The sequence below is a fragment of the Mustela nivalis genome (genome assembly GCF_964662115.1).
Source record: "Mustela nivalis genome assembly, chromosome: 3".
Taxonomy (NCBI): domain Eukaryota; kingdom Metazoa; phylum Chordata; class Mammalia; order Carnivora; family Mustelidae; genus Mustela; species Mustela nivalis.
Window position 1 is genome coordinate 132,909,431 of NC_139022.1, and position 19,172 is coordinate 132,928,602.

A 19,172-nucleotide genomic window follows, 5' to 3' on the forward strand; every position below is an offset into this window, starting at 1 on the left:
AACTTACTATACAAAGCTACTGTATCAGAAACTGTGGTATCAAGAGAATGAAAGTCAAGTCACAGACTGGGAGAAAATTTTTGCAAAAGATGTATCTGAAAAATGTGCAAAATATTTGAATTCTTAAAACTCAACAATAAGAAAACAGCCTATTAAAAGTGGACCAAAAACCTGAACAGACACCTCACCAAAGAACATATACAGATGGCATTTAAGCATGTGAAAGATGCTTCACATTATGTATCTTTAGGGAATTACAAATTTAAATGGGATATAACTACAAATCTATCAGGATCGCCAAAATCCAAAATATGGACAACACCAAATCCTGAACACCAAATACTGGTCAGGATGTGGAGCAAAGGAAATTCTAATTTATTGCTAGTAGAAATGCGTAATGGTATACCTACTTTGGAAGACAGTTTGGCAGTTCCTTATAAAGCTAAAAATACTCTTACCATATGATCTAGCAATCACACTCCTTGGTATTTACCACGAAGGAAGGAAGGAAGGAAGGAAGGAAGGAAGGAAGGAAGGAAGGAAGGAAGGAAAGAAGGAAGGAAGGAAGGGAGGAAAGAAGGAAGGAAAGAAGGAAGGAAGGAGGGAAGGAAGGAAGGAAGGAAGGAAGGAAGGAAGGAAGGAAGGAAGGAAGGAAGGAAGGAGAAAGAAAGAAAAAGAGGAAGGAAAAGAAAAAAAAGAAAAAAAATTGTGTTTACACAAATGTGTAAATCTGCACACAGATGCTTATAGCGGTTTTATTCATAGTTGCCAAAACAGAAAGAATCAAGATGTGTTTCAGTAGGTGAATAGATAAACTATGGTATGTGTAAACAGCAGAATATAAATAGGATTGAAACAAGATATACATATTGGATGTGATTATGTTTTTTAAGCCTCTTTCATGCTAGAACAGTTCTCTATCCTCTTTTATTGTTTTTTTAATGCCTTGTATTCATTGAAGAAACATGTTATCCTCATCCTGGATTTTGCTTATTTTATCCTTGGATATAATTTACATGTTACCTTATTACCCTTCCCCCCCACCCTGTGAAATGATAGCTCTTGCAACTTGATTTGACTCTGTTTCCGTTTTTTTTTTTTTTTTGGCTTTTATTCTCCTCCTTTCTCTTCCTTTTTCTTTTCTCTCTCTTTCTCTTTTTTTTGGCAATGATACCTCATGGGTGGTGCTGTGTAATTTGTAGAGTATCACATCAAGAGGTACATAACGTTTGTTTGATTCTAAGAGTGATGTTAAGAATGATCTGCAGGTTCAGGTATTATCATGATAGGTAAGTGCTGCTTCTCAATTCTTGGCTATACAGTAGCATCACTTGAAGAATTAAGACCAAATAAATTGGACTTTTTGTGTCTGGGGGGGACCTGGGCAGCAGAATTCTTTAAAAGTTCCTCCAGGTGATTGTAATGGTCAGCTAAGCTTGAGAAATACCAGTGCAATGATTTTAGTGCCTATGGAGATTGTTGCCTAGAACCATGAGATTGCAAAATGGTCATTTTTTGATTCAGTGTTCCTTCACTCATTAGCTAGAATGCTTTTTTTTTTTTAAGATTTTATTTATTTACTTGAGAGAGAGACAGTGAGAGAGAGCATGAACGAGGAGAAGGTCAGAGAGAGAAGCAGACTCCCCATGGAGCTAGGAGTCTGATGCAGGACTCGATCCCGGGACCGAGGATCATGACCTGAGCCGAAGGCAGTCATCCAACCAACTGAGCCACCCAGGCGTCCCGCTAGAATGCTTTTTTGAAGAAAAACTTAACCCTCATCAGTTGGTCACTCAGAAATACCAAAGGGTAGGATAAATTCTTGATTTTTTTCCCCTCATATCATTGAGTCTTGTTTTGTTTTAGCAACACCATCATGAACAAGTAGATTTCTGTATATTTGGTATGTTTTTATACATCGCAGTCATTATTATATCTTTTGATGCTCAAATTATCCATTATTTATCTTTGATTTGTCCAGTTGGCTACAAGTTATATCCTGTGTCTTTAATCTTTGATAGCTTTTTTGTTCTCTAGCACAATAAGTCCTAGGCTCATCTTGTACATTTTGTGCACACCAGACATGGTATCAGCCATTTTACCTAGAAATCCAGGTTCCTTTTGCTGAAATCACAATGTGAGCAATAAGGATGCTCATTGTTACTGAATTTTAAAAAAGTATCTAACGTGATTCCCCCAGTTTTATTTTTGTTTTTCAACATTTCCTTAGCGATTCGGGGTTTCTTCTAATTCCATACAAATTTTAGGATTATTTGCTCCAGCTCTTTGAAAAATACTAGTGGAATTTTGATTGGAATGGCAGTAAAAGTATAGAGTGCTCTAGGCAAGTATAGACATTTTAACAATGTTTATTCTTCCAATACAAGAGCATGGAATGGTCTTCCATCTTTTTGTGTCTTCTTCAATTTCTTTCACGAGTGTTCTGTAGTTCCTCGAGTATAGTTCCTTGACCTCTTTGGTTAGGTTTATTCCCAGGTATCTTACGGTTCTTGGTGCTATAGTAAATTGAATTGATTCTCTAATTTCCCTTTCTGTATTTTCATTGTTAGTGTATAAGAAAGCCACTGATTTCTGTACATTGACTTTGTATCCTGACACGTTGCTGAATGAGTTCTAGTAGATTGGGTTCTAGTAGTATGAGTTCTAGTAGTTTGGGGGTGGAAGCTTTTGGGTTTTCCATATAAAGAATCATGTCATCTGCGAAGAGAGAGAGTTTGACTTCTTTATTGCCAATTTGGATACCTTTTATTTCTCTTTGTTGTCTGATTGCTGTTGCTAGGACTTCTAATACTATGTTGAACAAGAGTGGTGAGAGTGGGCATCCTTGTCGTGTTCCTGATCTCAATGGGAAGGCGGTAAGCTTTTTCCCATTGAGGATGATATTTGCTGTGGGTCTTTCATAGATGGATTTAATGAAGTTCAGGAATGTTCCCTCTATACTTTGAAGCATTTTAATCAGGAACGGATGCTGGATTTTGTCAAATGCTTTTTTTGCATCAATTGAGAGGACCATGTGGTTCTTTTCTCTTATTGATTTGTTCTATCACATTGATTGATTTGTGAATGTTGAACCATCCTTGTAGCCCAGGGATGAATCCCACCTGGTCATGGTGGATAATCTTTTTTTTTTTTTCTTTAAATTTTTTATTTTTTATAAACATATATTTTTATCCCCAGGGATACAGGTCTGTGAATCGCCAGGTTTACACACTTCACAGCACTCACCAAAGCACACACCCACCCCAATGTCCATAATCCCACCCCATCCTCCCAACCCCCCTCCCCCTTTCTTGCCATTTGCGACAACATGGATGGAACTAGAGCGTATCATGCTTAGCGAAATAAGTCAAGCAGAGAAAGACAACTATCATATGATCTCCCTGATATGAGGAAGTGGTGATGCAACATGGGGGCTTAAGTGGGTAGAAGAAGAATCAATGAAACAAGATGGAATTGGGAGGGAGACAAACCATAAGTGGATAATCTTTTTAATGTGCTGTTGGATCCTGTTTGCTAGGATCTTGTTGAGAATCTTAGCATCCATCCAGCTTTAGGAGAATAGGTTACCTGATTTCAAGCTTTACTACAAAGCTGTGATCACCAAGACAGCATGATACTGGCATAAAAACAGACACATAGGCCAGTGGAACAGAATAGAGAGCCCAGATATGGACCCTCAACTCTATGGTCAATTAATATTTGACAAAACAGAAAAAATATACAGTGGAAAAAAGAGAGTCTCTTCAATAAATGGTGCTGGGAAAACTGGACAGCTATATGCATAAGAATGAAACTCAACCATTCTCTTACACCATACACAAAGATAAACTCAAAATGGATAAAAGACCTCAACGTGAGACAGGAATCCATCAGAATCCTAGAGGAGAACATAGGCAGTAACCTCTTCGATATCAGCCACAGCAACTTCCTTCAAGATATGTCTCCAAAGGCAAAGGAAACAAAAGCGAAGATGAACTTTTGGGACTTCATCAAGATCAAAAACTTCTGCACAGCGAAGAAAACAGTCAACAAAACTAAGAGGCAACCCACAGAATGGGAGAAGATATTTGCAAATAACAGTACAGACAAAAGGTTGATATCCAGGATCTATAGAGAACTTCTGAAACTCAACACATACAAAACAGACAATCATACAAAAAAATGGGCAGAAGATATGAACAGACACTTCTCCAATGAAGACCTACAAATGGCTCTCAGGCACATGAAAAAATGTTCTTCATCACTAGCCATCAGGGAGATTCAAATTAAAACCACATTGAGATACCACCTTACACCAGTTAGAATGGCCAAAATTAGCAAGACAGGAAACAACATGTGTTGGAGGGGATGTGGAGAAAGGGGAACCCTCTTAAACTGTTGGTGGGAATGCAAGTTGGTGCAGCCACTTTGGAGAACAGTGTGGAGATTCCTCAAGAAATTAAAAATAGAGCTTCCCTATGACCCTGCAATTGCACTCCTGGGCATTTACCCCAAAGATACAGATGTCGTGAAAAGAAGGGCCATCTGTACCCCAATGTTTATAGCAGCAATGGCCACGGTCGCCAAACTGTGGAAAGAACCAAGATGCCCTTCAATGGACGAATGGATAAGGAAGATGTGGTCCATATACACTATGGAGTATTATGCCTCCATCAGAAAGGATGAATACCCAACTTTTGTAGCAACATGGACAGGACTGGAAGAGATTATGCTGAGTGAAATAAGTCAAGCAGAGAGCGTCAGCTATCCTATGGTTTCACTTATTTGTGGAGCATAACAAATAGCATGGAGGACAAGGGGAGATGGAGAGGAGAAGGGAGTTGAGGGAAATTGGAAGGGGAGGTGAACCATGAGAGACTATGGACTCTGAAAAACAATCTGAGGGTTTTGAAGGGGTGGGGCGTGGGAAGTTGGGGGAACCAGGTGGTGGGTATTGGAGAAGGCACGGATTGCATGGAGCCCTGGGTATGGTGCAAAAACAATGAATACTGTTACACTGGGAAAAAAAAAAAGTATCTAGGGATTTGCAGTGTAGAATATGAGAAAATATGTATTTTTTTGAGAAAAATACTTCATGAGTGTTATGTTGATATTTCCAAAATAAATTTAATATTGTAGTTTCAAATAAGATGCATTGATCTTATGTGCTAGTATCTTTCCCCCTAAAAATCTTGTTTCCTAATGGTAATAACATATTTGCTTTATCTTACCAAACGTGTTTTTTTTTCTGATGTGTGTTTATATGTATGTATATATATAGAGAGAGAATAGTTTCAAAACAATTATATCAATAGTTTCAAAGCAGCACTGTCACAAACAATAAAATTACCAAATGCAGTGTAAGATTTGTTTGTGATTCTTTTCTTTTTAGGGTGTATCTTACCAGGAAGGAACAATAAAAATACCAGATTTAAATGATCCTGATATAATGTTTGTGTAGTTAAGGTAACTACAACTTGATATAACTGGGGTTCATCTGTTTTCATTTGCTTTTAATTTTTAGGGATTACTTTTAAAAATACTACATTTGTTTTAAAATTATGTAAAGTAATTTTGTGGTTTCAAAGTCAAAACCATAAGGCAAAGTCCATTCTCAGAAGGCTAGCTTCTTTGCCTATTTCTTCCCCACTTCCATCTTGCCTCCTACATGCCAGCATTTCAGTTAGTTTTTGTTCTATCTTTGCATTCTTTTTGAAAATCAATGTTATACACACATGTAAGTGTCTGAGTTTATGAATATATTATTACCTGTAACTTCTTGTAAAACTATATAATAATACATTAAAAGTGTTTTTCATTTCTAAAGTATGCATAGATATCCTCTCTCAGGTTCCTCCTGACAGATCTTTTAAGTTGGCAGAACAGGTGATATTACCTCTGTTTTATATAAGGTGTCCAAGGCTCAGAAAAACTTACGTTTACTTAAGGTTACCAGGTTTTTAAGTGGCAGAGTAGATACCCATGTAGTGTGGCGCAGTAGTTAGGAGAACAAGTTCTAGAGTTAGCTTGCCTGATTCGGTTTCACTACTCGCTAATTATATGACTTTGAGCAAGTTACTCAATCTTTTTAAGGTTCTCTACTCCCAGCTGTAAAATGGAGAGAGAGAGCGCCGAATCCTAACCACTAGACCACCAGGGATGTAAAATGGGGATACAATATCTGTTTCATATGGTTGGTCTAAAGAATAATTGAGATAACACATAAACTCCTTGGCTAATGCCTAGAGAACCTATTAAATGCTTATTGTTGGTTAACATGTTGACTAATATTACCATTCTAATAATTCTAATTGATGCTAAACTTATTTTTCATCCATGCAAACTTCTAAGATTAATCTTATCTTAATTGATCTGTTTTCTGAATACTCTTATCATAATTGATCTGCTTTCTGAATATCTACATGGCCATGTAATGTTTGAGTTTGCATTATAGACTTTAGCATATGTCTAGTATATACCTAGATTCTAGATCTTCTTTTAAAATTAAATTCTCCACCAAGTCTTATGTAATATCTTGCTTACATTGAGTCCTGAACACAATAGTGGGTACATTGTTTCTAGCTGAAGTGAGTGCTTTATGGAGGGAGAGGTATCTGTGTAATTCAGTAGATGGAGGGCTGAGGTTAGAAGAGCTACAGAAGCAAAGTCATTCTAGCTAAAAGGATAATGTGTTCAGGACATATGTGTTATATTAAAAATGCCGGAAGGAAGATGTGGCAGTAGGAAAGGAAACCTGAAACATTTTGGAACTTTAGCCTCATTATTGTGATATTTAACAAGGGTAAGGTACCCAGCACTTGGGACATTTGGGGGTGGGATACCAAACCACTCAAGATACCCCCATATTTTCAGTGTTTGAGATAATAGTCTAGTTTGTCAATTGTACTTATATTTTGAAGGGAAGAAAACAAAGTTGACCTTTTTTAAAAAAATGTGGGCACATCAAGTGAAACCCTTAACTTGGGGGTTTTGCTGAGTGTGGTTATTATGTTTATGTTATTCTGTCACTAGATGGAGTCCATGAGTCCAGGGAACTCTCGCTTGGACATTTGTATACTCCTATGATTCCCATTATGCACCTTTGAAAGAGAGAATATTCTTAAAAAAAAAAAAAAATTAGCAAACAGATTGGGATGGCAGAATTTTTAGAATTGCCTTAAAATCAATTTGTTAAACAGCAAAATAATCTTTTCGGTTGTTCACTTTGCAAAAATTTATTTGGAAAAGATCTTTAAAACCAGAGTTTAATATTCATTCTAAATCTTTCCAATAGAAACAATATTTTTAATTTAACTTATTATGGAGATTCAATTAAAAAGTTAGGTTGTTATCCTCTGTTCCAGGGTCACGGCCCCCCTGCCCAGGAACTCTCTCTCTCTTTTTTTTTTTTTTCTCAGTATAGTTGGCACATAATTTTATATTAGTTTCAGATGTACAGTATAGTGATTTGATGAGTTTATACATTATGCTATGTTCATCATAAGTATAGCTGCCATTTGAGCCTAAACATTGCTATTATAATATCATTGACTATGTTGCTTATGCTATACCTTTTGTTCCTATGACTTATTTACTTTATAACTAGAAGACTGTATCTCCACCCCCCTTCACTCATTTTGCACAACCTCCCATTCTGAGGTAACCATCAGTTTGTTCTCTGTATTTACAGTTCTGATTCTGCTTTTTGTTTATTTACCTTTTAAGATATCACTTATAAGTGAAATCATATAGTATTTGTCTTTCTCAGTCTGACTTATTTCACTTGGTATAGATGCCCTCTAGGTCTATTTATGTTGTCACAAATGGCAAGAGCTCATCCTTTTTATGACTGCATAATATTCCTGTGTGTGTCTGTGTGTGTGTGTGTCTTTTTTAAAAATTAACATATAATGTATTCCCGGTTTCAGAGGTACAGGTCTGTGATTCATCACAGTCTAATATAGTACCCAGTGCTCATTACATCACATGTACTCCTTAATGTCTATTATGCAGCTACCCCATCCTTCCACTCCTCTCCCCTTCAGCAACTCTGTTTGTTTCCTATGATTAAGAGTCTCTTCTGGTTTTTCTCCCTCTCTGGTTTCATCTTGTTTTATTTTTCCCTCCCTTCCCCTATGGTCCTCTGTTTTGTTTCTTAAATTTCATGTATCAGTGAGATAGTATGATAATTGTCTTTCTCTGACTGACTTATTCACTTAGTATAATATCCTCTAGTCTCATCCATGTCATTGCAAATGACAAGATTCCATTTTTTGATGGCTAAGTAATATTCCATTGTATATGTATATATACACCACATCTGCTTTATCCATTCATCTGTTGATGGATATCTAGGCTCCTTCCACAGTTTGGCTATTGTGGACATTGCTGCTATAAACTCAGGTTGCATGTGCCCCTTCAGATCACTACATTTGTATCTTTGGGGTAAATACCCAATAGTGTAATTGCTGGGTCGTAGGGTAGCTCTATTTTAAACTTTTTGATGAACTTTCATACTGTTTTCCAGCGTGGTTGCACAAGCTTTCACCCACCAACAGTAGGAGGGTTCCCCTTTTGCCACATCCTTACCAACATCTGTCATTTCCCGAGTTGTTAATTTTAGCTATTCTGACTGGTGTGAGGTGGTATCTCATGGTGACTTTGATTTGTATTTCCCTGATGCTAAGTGATGTTGAGCATTTTTTCAAGTATCTGTTGTCCATTTGGATGTCTTCTTTGCAGAAATGTCTGTTCATGTCCTCTGCCCATTTCTTGATTGGATTATTTGTTCTTTGGGTGTTGAGTTTGATAAGTTCTTTATAAATTTTGGATACTAGCCCTTTATTTGATAAGACATTTGCAAATATCTCTTTCCATTCTATAAGTTGTCTTTTTTTTTTTTTTACTGTTTCCTTTGCTGTGAAAAAGCTTTTTTTATCTTAATGAATTCACAATAGTTCATTTTATGTCTCTTGCCTTTGGAGACATGTCTTAGCAAGAAGTTGCTGTGGCTGAGGTCACAGATATTGCTGCCTGTGTTCTCCTCTAGGATTTTGATGGATTCCTGTTTGACATTTAGGTCTCTCATCCATTTTGTGTCTATTTTTGTGTGTGGTGTAAGGAAATGGTCCAGTTTCATTCTTCTGCATGTGGCTGTCCAATTATCTCAACACCATATGTTGAAGAGATTGTCCCTTTTCCATTGGATATTCTTTCCTGCTTTGTTGAGGACTTGTTGACCATGAAGTTGGGGTTCCATTTCTGGGTTCTCTATTCTTTTCTATTGAATAGATGTCTGTTTTTATATCAATACCATACTGTCTTGATGATTATAGCTTTGTAACATAGCTTGAAGTCCAGAATTGTGATGCCACCAGCTTTGGTTTTCTTTTTAAAAATTCCTTTGGCTATTTGGGCTTTTCTTGTTCCATACAACTGTTAGGACTATTTTTTTCAGCTCTGTGAAAAAGATTGATGGCATTTTGATAGGGATTGTATTGAATGTATAGATTGCTCTAGGTAGCACAGACATTTTCACAATATTTGTTCTTCCAATCCATGAGCGTGGAACATTTTTCCATTTCTTTGTGTCTTCCTCAATTTCTTTTATGAAGTTTCTATAGTTTTCTGAGTACAGATTCTTTGCTTCTTTGCTTAGGTTTATTCCTAAATATCTTATGGTTCTGGGTTCAATTATAAATGGGATTGACCCCTTACTTTCTCTTTCTTCTGTCTCATTGTTAGTGTGTAGAAATGCCGCTCATTTATGTGCATTGATTTTATATCCTGCCACATTGCTGAGTTCCTGTATGAGTTTTACAATTTTGGGATGGAGCCTTTTGGGTTTTCCACATAGAGTATCATGTCATCTGCAAAGAGTGAGAGTTTGAGTTCTTTTTTGACAATTTGGATGACCTTTATTTCTTTTGTTGACTGATTGCTGAGGTTAGGACTTCTAGTACTATGTTGAACAAGAGTGGTGACAGTGGACCTCCCTGTTGTGTACCTGACCTTGGGGGAAAATCTCTCAGTCTTTCCCCGCATTGAGAATGATATTTGCTGTGGGCTTTTCATATATGGCTTTTATGATATTGAGGTATGTTTCCTCTATCCCTACACTGTGAGGAGTTTTAATCAAGAAAGCATGCTATACTTTGTCAAATGCTTTTTCTGCATTTATCAAAAGGATCATATGGTCCTTGTCCTTTCTTTTATTAATGTAGTGTATCACATTGATTGATTTGTGGATGTTGAGCTACTTTTGCAGCCCAGGAATAAATCCCACATGGTCATGATGAATAATCCTTTTAATGTACTGTTGGATCCTATTGGCTAGTATCTAGGTGAGAATTTTTGCATCCATGTTCATCAGGGATGTTGGTCTGTAATTCTCCTTTTTGGTGGGGTCTTTGTCTGGGTTTGGGAGCAAGGTAATGCTGGCCTTAAAGAAAGAGTTAGGAAGTTTTCCTTTCATTTCTATTTTTGAAAACAGCTTCAGAAGAATAGGTATGAATTCTTGTTTAAATATTTGGTAGAATTCCCCTGGGAAGTCATCTGATCCTGGACTCATGTTCATTGGGAGACTTTTGATTACTGCTTCAGAGTCCTTGCTGGTTATGGGTCTGTTCAGGTTTTCTGTTTCTTCCAGTTTCATTTTTGGTAGTTTATACATTTCTAGGAATGCATTCATTTCTTCAAGATTGCCTAATTTGTTGCCATATAGTTGCTTATAATATGTTCTTATAATTGTTTGTATTTAGCCAGTGTTGGTTGTGATCTCTCCTCTTTCATTCGTGATAAAACACATCTCCTTTATCCATTCATCTATTGATGGACTCTTAGGTTGTTTCCATTTTTTAGCTTTTATAAACAATACTAAAGTAAACATAGGGATGAGTATATCTTTTTGAATTGGTGTCTTCATTTTCTTTCGGTAAATACCCCATAGTGGAATTATTGGATCATATGGTATTTCTATTTTTAATTTATTGAGGAATCTCCATGCTGTTTGCCATGGTGGCTGTACCAGTATATATCTCTACCAGCAGCATATGAGGTTCCCTTTTCTCCACATCCTTGCCAACACTTGTTATTTTTTTGTCTTTTTGACTTCAGCCATTTTCACAAGTGTAAGATGATATCTCATTGTGGTTTTACTTTGCATTTCCCTGGTGATGAGAATGTTGAGCATCTTTTCATGTGTCTGTTGACCATCTGTATATCTTCTTTGGAAAAATGCCTATTCAGGTCCTCTGCCCATTTTTTAATCAGATTGTTTTTTGGTGTTGAATTGTAGAAGTTTTTTTTTATATTTTGGATACTATTGATATGTCATTTGCAGATATTTCCTCCCATTTAGTAGGCTGTCTTTTAGCTTTATTGATTGTTTCCTTTGCTGTGCAGAAGTTTTTTATTTTGATATAGTCTCAATAATTCATTTTTGCTTTAGTTTCTCTTGTCTTAGGAAACATATTTAGAAAAATGTTGTTATGACTAATGTTAAAGAAATTATTGCCTGCATTCTAGGATTTTTATGGTTTCAGGCCTCACATTTAGGTCTTTAATCCATTTTGAGTTTATTTTTGTGTATGGTGTTCAGAGGTGGCCCAGTTTCATTCTCTTTACATGTAGCTGTTCAGTTTTCTTAGCACCATTTACTGAAGACAGTCTTTTCCCCATTGTACATTCTTGCTTCTTTTATCATAAATTAATTGACCATATAATCATGGATTTATTTCTGGGTTCTCTGTTCTATTGATCTATATGTCTATTTTTGTACCAGTGAAATATTGTTTTGATTACTGTAGCTTTGTAGTATGTCTTGAAATATAGAATTGTGATATTGCCGGCTTTTTTTTTTTTTTTTTCTTCTCAAGATTGTGTTAGCTATTCAGGATCTTTTATGATTCCACTCAGATTTTAGGAATTACTTATTCTAGTTTTGTGAAAAATGCAGTTGATGAGTATTGATCCCAACTCAATTATATGTCTCCCCACCCCATAAGTTTTGTTTCAAATACTAGTAAAAACAATTGTTGTACTACTTACTAAGCATTGGTTTTTAGCACAATATAACACAAGCCTACATTTCCAAAATCTTACATGGTGTCATGAGAGAAAAGTCCAGATTATCAATTTTTCTTTGTCAGGGTTGTCAAAGGTAAGAAGTCCAAGGCTGATACTAGATACTAGCTCTGGTAAGTCACAGGCTTACTTTGCCATTTACTCTATGTTGGGACTTGGTAGTAGTAAAAGTGCAGATGAATACATGAAGTGGTTGCAGAAAGTTATCTTGGGCACTTTCCAGGCCCCAAAGAGGGTGCAGTTAAACTTGCTCAATTTGTCTGTATGCAAGTCAGCATGGGAGCAAGGTATGATCTAATTCCTTTTTTATCTTTCTGCTACAGCACCTGCCCTTATAGTCGGCCTCCCTTTGGCTATGGAAATTTTCCAAGTTCAATGCCAGAATGCCTTGGTTATTATGAAGACAGGTACCAAAAACACGAGGCTATGTTTTCAGCTTTAAATAGAGACTATCCTTTTAGAGACTATCCAGATGAACGCACACACAGTGAAGATTCTCGGAGTTGTGAGAGCATGGATGGGACCTCTTACTATAACAGTCATAGCCACAGTGGGGAAGAATACTTAAATCCCATGCCTCAGCTGGACATTGGAGCCTTGGAGAATGTCTTCACAGCCCCAACATCAACTCCCTCTAGCATCCAGCAAGTCAATGTCACTGACAGTGATGAGGAGGAAGAAGAAAAAGTGCTCAGGAATTTATAATTTTAAAACAAATATGCACAGAAAATAAACATTTCTTAAAATATATTCTGGGTCAGTTGGTATGAGCAAAAAAGAGCCTAGAATGCTTTGCTGGGAGTTGTCAGCCATGATTTGAGGAGTCAAATCAAACATAATTTATACCTTCATAAAATTTTGATTTGTGAAACTGGAGTCCTGATGTTTCATCATAGGAATATTTAAGATATGAAGTAATTTATTTTTGTGTCTGAAATTTGTATCAACATATATTATCATTACTTTATCTTGGAATGTGCAAAATACTGAATTCTCACAATTTTATTGAGGGGATAAGGAGTATATATCTGGCATGACAAGTGTGATTTGTATTTTATCTCAGGATACATTTATTTATTTTTCTCATATGATTTTTTGTTTGGTGTTTATGTACTACTTATTGATATTGTCTGTTTTTATGTAACAGTTTGAAAATATTTTGATAATTTTTAGTAATGAATTGAGACTCAGTTACTAAATTTAATTTACTTTAATAACCAATTATAAGTTTCAAATATGTTTTCATGGCACTTGGGTAATTCCTTCAGCTAAATTAGTCATTTCTGTTCCTAAACATTTTCATCATCTTTTTTGGATTTATTTTTCCATTTGGTATGCATTGTTCTACTTTTGTTATAATTAAATAAACATAGATAAAATTGTTCTTGTTGGATGTTTTCTGTTTGGGGGATAGAAATAAACAGAACGAGTACTGTTCAAATGAGGATGGTTTCATACCACATACAGATAATTTATTTTTACTTAATAGTCTCCAGAATTGCACAGATCCTGTTAGCTTACATGAGACTTGAAACTTTTTCAACAAAGATGTTGTGCACATACTCTGATGCTATTTCTAAACTCTTTACATGTGTTGTACATGTGACTTAAGCACCCCCACAAATGGAAGAGCTCCTCCAGATTTGGTGCAAGCAGCTGTCTCTGAAACCATGGAGTTCATGTGTAAGAGCACATGGAATTTGTTTAATTCACGGTGAGCAATAAAAATCCTTCTTATGATGTGTCCTCATGGTGAGTGTCCACTATGGATGGAAAGAACCTATTTAGAACAAGATCAGGACCACCAGAATTGGGATCATGGTAGAAGAGATCTACAAGGCACCTGAACTGAGGATCAGAAGTAGCCACAAACCAATATACTTTTCCTTCAATGATCTGTATAATTTATGCAAATTGAGATTTTGTTACTAAAACTGCTTGGAAATTTTTTATGGAAAGTTGTTCTAAGCTTCCAACTTCTTCCTTTACTAAGTTTGCATTTGTTCCTTAAGGAAAGGTTGTTAATACATTTCATCAGCCTTATACTTAATTGTATCTAAGATTTCCTCTACCCAATAAAAATTTTATTCTTATATTTTATATTCTTTATCACTCTGTGCAATGTCACTTCAATGTGGTTAAAGAGCAAAACAAATATCTTGGTGGAGAGAGCAAATGTGTAACCTCATGTAGGAACTAAAGCAACATCTGGTTGTCTTCACAATTGATGAAGGAAAAATGTGTGTGACAGTTTGACCCATTTTATCCCATCTCATTTTATTTTATTTAAAGATTTTATTTATTTATTTGACAGACAGAGATCTCAAGTAGGCAGAGAGGCAGGCAGAGAGAGGAGGAAGCAGGCTCCCCGCTGAGCAGAGAGCCTGATGCGGGGCTTGATTCCAGGACCCTGAGATCATGCCTGAGCCGAAGGCAGAGGCTTTAACTCACTGAGACACCCAGGTGCCCCAATCCCGTCTCATTTTAATGACAGCATAGTGACTAAACTGGGTTTTGATGACAGACCTTATTCTTATAAACAAATTGGTTGGAGGAATCCCTTTGTAAGACAGCTGAATGTTATAGGGCATTGTTTAGTGTTTCCTAACTGTCTTCAGACTAGCCCGGCACCAACAATTCCTTCCTTCCTTCTCCTTAATGGCTGTTTGAGGATGAGCAACAGTACTGGGATCAGAAGTCAGGAGCTTAGATTCTGTACAGATCCACAGTATAATTTGGGCTTAAAAATATGGAAAACTTTTATGTAGAAAAGTCACCCAATTGCAAATAAGCCTGCCTAGCTACAAATGCCTCTATCTGCTCACTTCTAGCTCTTTAAATCACAGTTGACTCAGACTAGAGATCTACAGACTAAACAAAGCCCTGCCCCATTGACATTAATTCATCTGCCTCTCCAAGTCATCAGAGTGAAATTCTTTAAGATTAGAGCCATGAGCACATTCTATTAGGATTCATTGCCTTGTTTGTCCTTATAAATCAGAGGTTATATTTGTAATAAGACTAGCCTCCTTTAAAAGTGTGTTGAAATGTCAGTATGTTTAAAATGTCAAACTTTTCTATGCTTTGGACAAAACTGCTCTGGCTAGTTGCAAATTAAGAAAACTGCTCTCCGTGAAAATAAAACAAAAATAAATATAATCCCAATTTTCAAGAGCTTAGTTATCAAATTTAGAAAGGCAAGAGAGTGTTTCTTTAAGTATGTTAGTTGGAACCCAAGCGTTTTAGAGATTCTGACAATATTTAAGTTTGGGAAACACATACTATTTCCCCACCTTGGAGATTGTGAATGTTCATTATCGTTGTAAAGGTTGTCAAAAGTTTTGCGGTGAAGAATCATGTTTAACAGTTTATTTCAGTGCTACCCAAACTTACTGGCTTGAGATTCCCTTTTCTGTTTTATCGATGTCTGCTAACATCTCATAGAATCCACTTTGGAAGTTGCTAATACAATTATAGCTGGTGGCTTTGGTTTTCAATTGTTAACTTCACATATGGTTTCCTGCGTTAGTAGCTAAATAAACTGGTTTTTGTTTTTTTGTTTTGTTTTTGCACTAAGTATTTGATTATCTTTTTTTTTTTTTAAGATTTTATTTATTTATTTGACAGACAGAGATCACAAGTAGGCAGAAAGGCAGGCAGAGAGAGGAGGAAGCAGGCTCCCTGCTGAACAGAGAGCCCGATGCGGGACTCAATCCCAGGACCTTAGGATCATGACCTGAGCCGAAGGCAGAGGTTTTAACCCACTGAGCCACCCAGGAGCCCCAAGTATTTGATTATCTTAAAAATAAGAACTGAAACTTATAGTTGTTTCTCTAATGGAAGTTGATATTACGTCCAAGAATTCAAGTGGGCAAATGTGCTAAATTCCCATACAAGGATATTTTCCACAGTGCAAACCAGCTGTCAGTAGGATTGTTCCTGAGCCAAACAAATTATAAGCTACATTTGAAAGTTGTAGTTTAGAACAGAAGTTGAAATTCTGGGGATTCTATGAACTACATGCACTATTTTAAAGCAGTATAATTTTGATGTGGGCAGGGTAATTCTGAAAAATTTCTGGCCTACATTTTGGAACAGATTGCTGAGGCACATCATATTTTTAGCTTTCTGAATCATTTAAACTTTTTGAATTTTAGAGGAATTCCAAAGGCTTCATAATAAAATCAGCTTTCTAAAAACAAGTGTATAAGGACTTACATTCAAATTCTTCTTCTTGATGAAAAATTCCACATCCACTGGACAGATATGTACCCTTTGTCTCTACATTCTGCATTCTAACTACTTGAAGCAACGTCACCTATCTCCTGTCTCCTTTCTGATAATTTTAACATACACAAATCTTAGTAAACTTTCCACCAAGTGATGAATGCTCATAGGGAAGTTGGGGGTTCTGCTTGCTAGACCCTTATATCTCTGGCTCCTTTTCTGAAACCAAGAAAATTTTTATTTCTAAAAATAATGAACAGCATCTTACATGTATTCTTTTTCAAGGGAATCTCTTCAAAACTCTGAGCATTTGTCTGTGTTCCCTGAGACACTGTCTGTGGGGGCTGAGCTCTTTGGAGCTCACTTAGACAATAAACAACACAAAGTTGGGCTCCTTTAGCACAGATAATGTCTCAACTCTATACTACTTTTTGACGTTCTCTGAAACACTAACCAGTACAGGTTTTCAAATGTGGTTAGTGCATCACTTCCCACAACATGATCTGGGATGCTTGGTAAGAATGCAGTCATTCCCCAGACCTATAGAATCACACTCTCTTTGGCTAGAATCCAGAAATCTGAAGTTTTAATAAGCTCTTCAGGTAATTCTTCAGCACACCTACATTTGAGAGCATATAAAATTTTTGCGACTTATTTCAAATTGTATCTGCCATAAAGGTAATGTAACCACACTGGCTTTTAGAAAAGAAAAACCTTTCATCCACCCAACAATTGCTTTTGTTTTATGATGTTCTTTCTAATATTTGTCCATATACACATTCTTTCACATAATTAGAATCACAACATATGCACACACTATGTGTACTTCCTCAGTATTTTATTATGAGCTATTTTTCATGCTCTTTGACTTTATAATTGATTACCTTTCATGCTTACATAACACTGCTTCAGGCAGATGTGCCATAATTAACCACATGAAAGAGTTAGGATTGTAGTTTTTTCCAAATTGGTTTCAGTAATTTGTCCTAGTAATTTCAATGATGTGATTTCAAAGTGAGCTCTCTCACAGACCAAAAGGAGTGGGGGTACCTTTAAGCAACCATTATTCCAGTGACATGGGGGTTTTGATATCATTTTAAAGGTCATATTAGAACTGAGCACTGAATGGCCAGGGTAGATAAGCTCGCTCTAGGGGGGCTTCGAGTCCCAATATGAAGGATGATGAACAGAGCATGTGGAAAGAAAAGTGTGGCATGGTGTCCCATCCTGCTAATGGAGACACACTAGTACGCTCTTCTTGAGTCTACTCTGTGACTTACCCTCCCTAATGGCTAATAATTTTTAATATCTCAGCGTAGAGATCTTCCAGTTGTCTCCCAATGCTTTCCTTTTCTATTTTGGTAATAGAACTTAATATTTTTAGCTATGTTTCATTTCTTGAATGTACCTAAGTTCTGGACTATAAAATGTCAAAGGAATTTTCATGTGCAACTTCCAGAATATACCTTTAAATGGAGAGGTAATGCCTTTCGTTGCTGCTTTGTTGTCCTTGCTGGAGGGAATACAGAAGTGAGGGCTGGAATCTAAGCAATCATCTTGGACTGTTTAGGCCTCATGATGAGAATGAGGAAAAAACAAGAAAGGAATCTAAAACACCATACCACCATAAAGGATTACTTTCCTCAAGACCTTTATGTGACAGAAAAAGAAATTTCTATCTAGTTTAACCCACTATAATTTTGTGTTTTCTGTCATGTGAGGCCGAACCAAATTCTAACTTATCCAGGATTCTTCCCTTCCATAAAGTTTTCTTCAACCCTCACAGACTACGTTGTTCCTGCTTTATATTCCCACAACACCTTTGTTCATATTTCCTGCTAGATTCTGAACCCCTTGAGGCCCAATAGGCACAAATATCCTAGAAACTAGAAACAAACATATGGTAGTAAGCAGAGCAATAGACACAGCTCTGTATTCTCAGCCTTGGTGACTAATAGAATTCATAAACTGGCTGGCAAGAATGCTTCTCATCTGATTGCCCATAAAAAAAAAAAGCTTAAAAAAAATCCTAGACCACCATAATTTAAACATTTGGGGATGGAAATTGAGAACTATCTTTTAAAGGCTCCCCCAGGTGATTCTGGACCCTACCAGGCAAAGGTTGACAAAATGGCAGTTGGACATCCTGTAGAAGACTGTCAGGATTTTCCTATCAACAATCCATTTTCCTTTCCTCTTCATGTCCCTTAGGAGCCCATGGTTTAATGCCTTTCCAAGTTCAAGCTTACTGTAAATGCTGAACTCCTTGAGAATGGCTCCCAACACATAGATAAAAGGGTGGAAAGAGAGATTGAACTGGAGGGTTTTATATCAGTTATAAGTATGGAAACAATTTCATTTTTTTCCAAAGTAGTTATCACCATCTGTAACTATATTGTTTATTTCCTTGTTTATTTTCTCCTCACCAACCCCTGCTGTGAGAAGCTCCAGGACAATAGAAACCTTGTCTTTCTTTCTTGATTCATGATTCCTTATGCCCAACACTGTGTCTTGCAATGTAGTACATACTCACTAAGTATTTGTGGAATTAATTAAATAAAAGCTACACTTTGTTGAACCCCTGCTATGTGCCACTGTATCTGGTATTTTATATGATTATCTCACTGAATCCTCATGAGAACCTTGTAAATAGGTGTTATCATCTTTAACTAGTGAAAAATCTGGAGACTTAAAGAAGTGAAGTAGCTTATCCAAGGCAGCCCAGCAAGTTAGCAAAAGAGTTGACAGTTGAACTCAAGTCTCTCTGCCTCCAAACTCAACACTTACCATCTTTTACCATGTTTCCCTTGCTGACAAACAATTCTGGAATAAAATCTGCCTCAGCTGGAATTCACAAATTG

At 36.5% G+C, this 19,172-nt stretch overlaps 1 protein-coding gene and 1 long non-coding RNA gene across 3 annotated transcripts in view; one reads left to right on the forward strand and one right to left on the reverse strand.

The window, feature by feature from the left end:
• Window positions 1–14,145, forward strand: part of SOX30 (SRY-box transcription factor 30) — a 36,070-nt gene extending 21,925 nt beyond the window's left edge. Inside the window, exon 4 of one of the 2 annotated variants that reach the window (XM_082725010.1) lies at window positions 12,408–12,610. In XM_082725010.1, the coding sequence (XP_082581136.1) occupies window positions 12,408–12,526 (119 nt within the window). In that variant the 3' untranslated portion in view covers window positions 12,527–12,610. Of the gene's footprint in view, window positions 1–12,407 lie in introns of both variants that reach the window. The other variant, XM_082725009.1, reaches the window with a different exon arrangement.
• LOC309861784 overlaps window positions 1–19,172 on the reverse strand; it is a 64,993-nt gene that overhangs the window by 10,112 nt on the left and 35,709 nt on the right. The gene's annotated exons all lie outside the window — the stretch shown is intronic.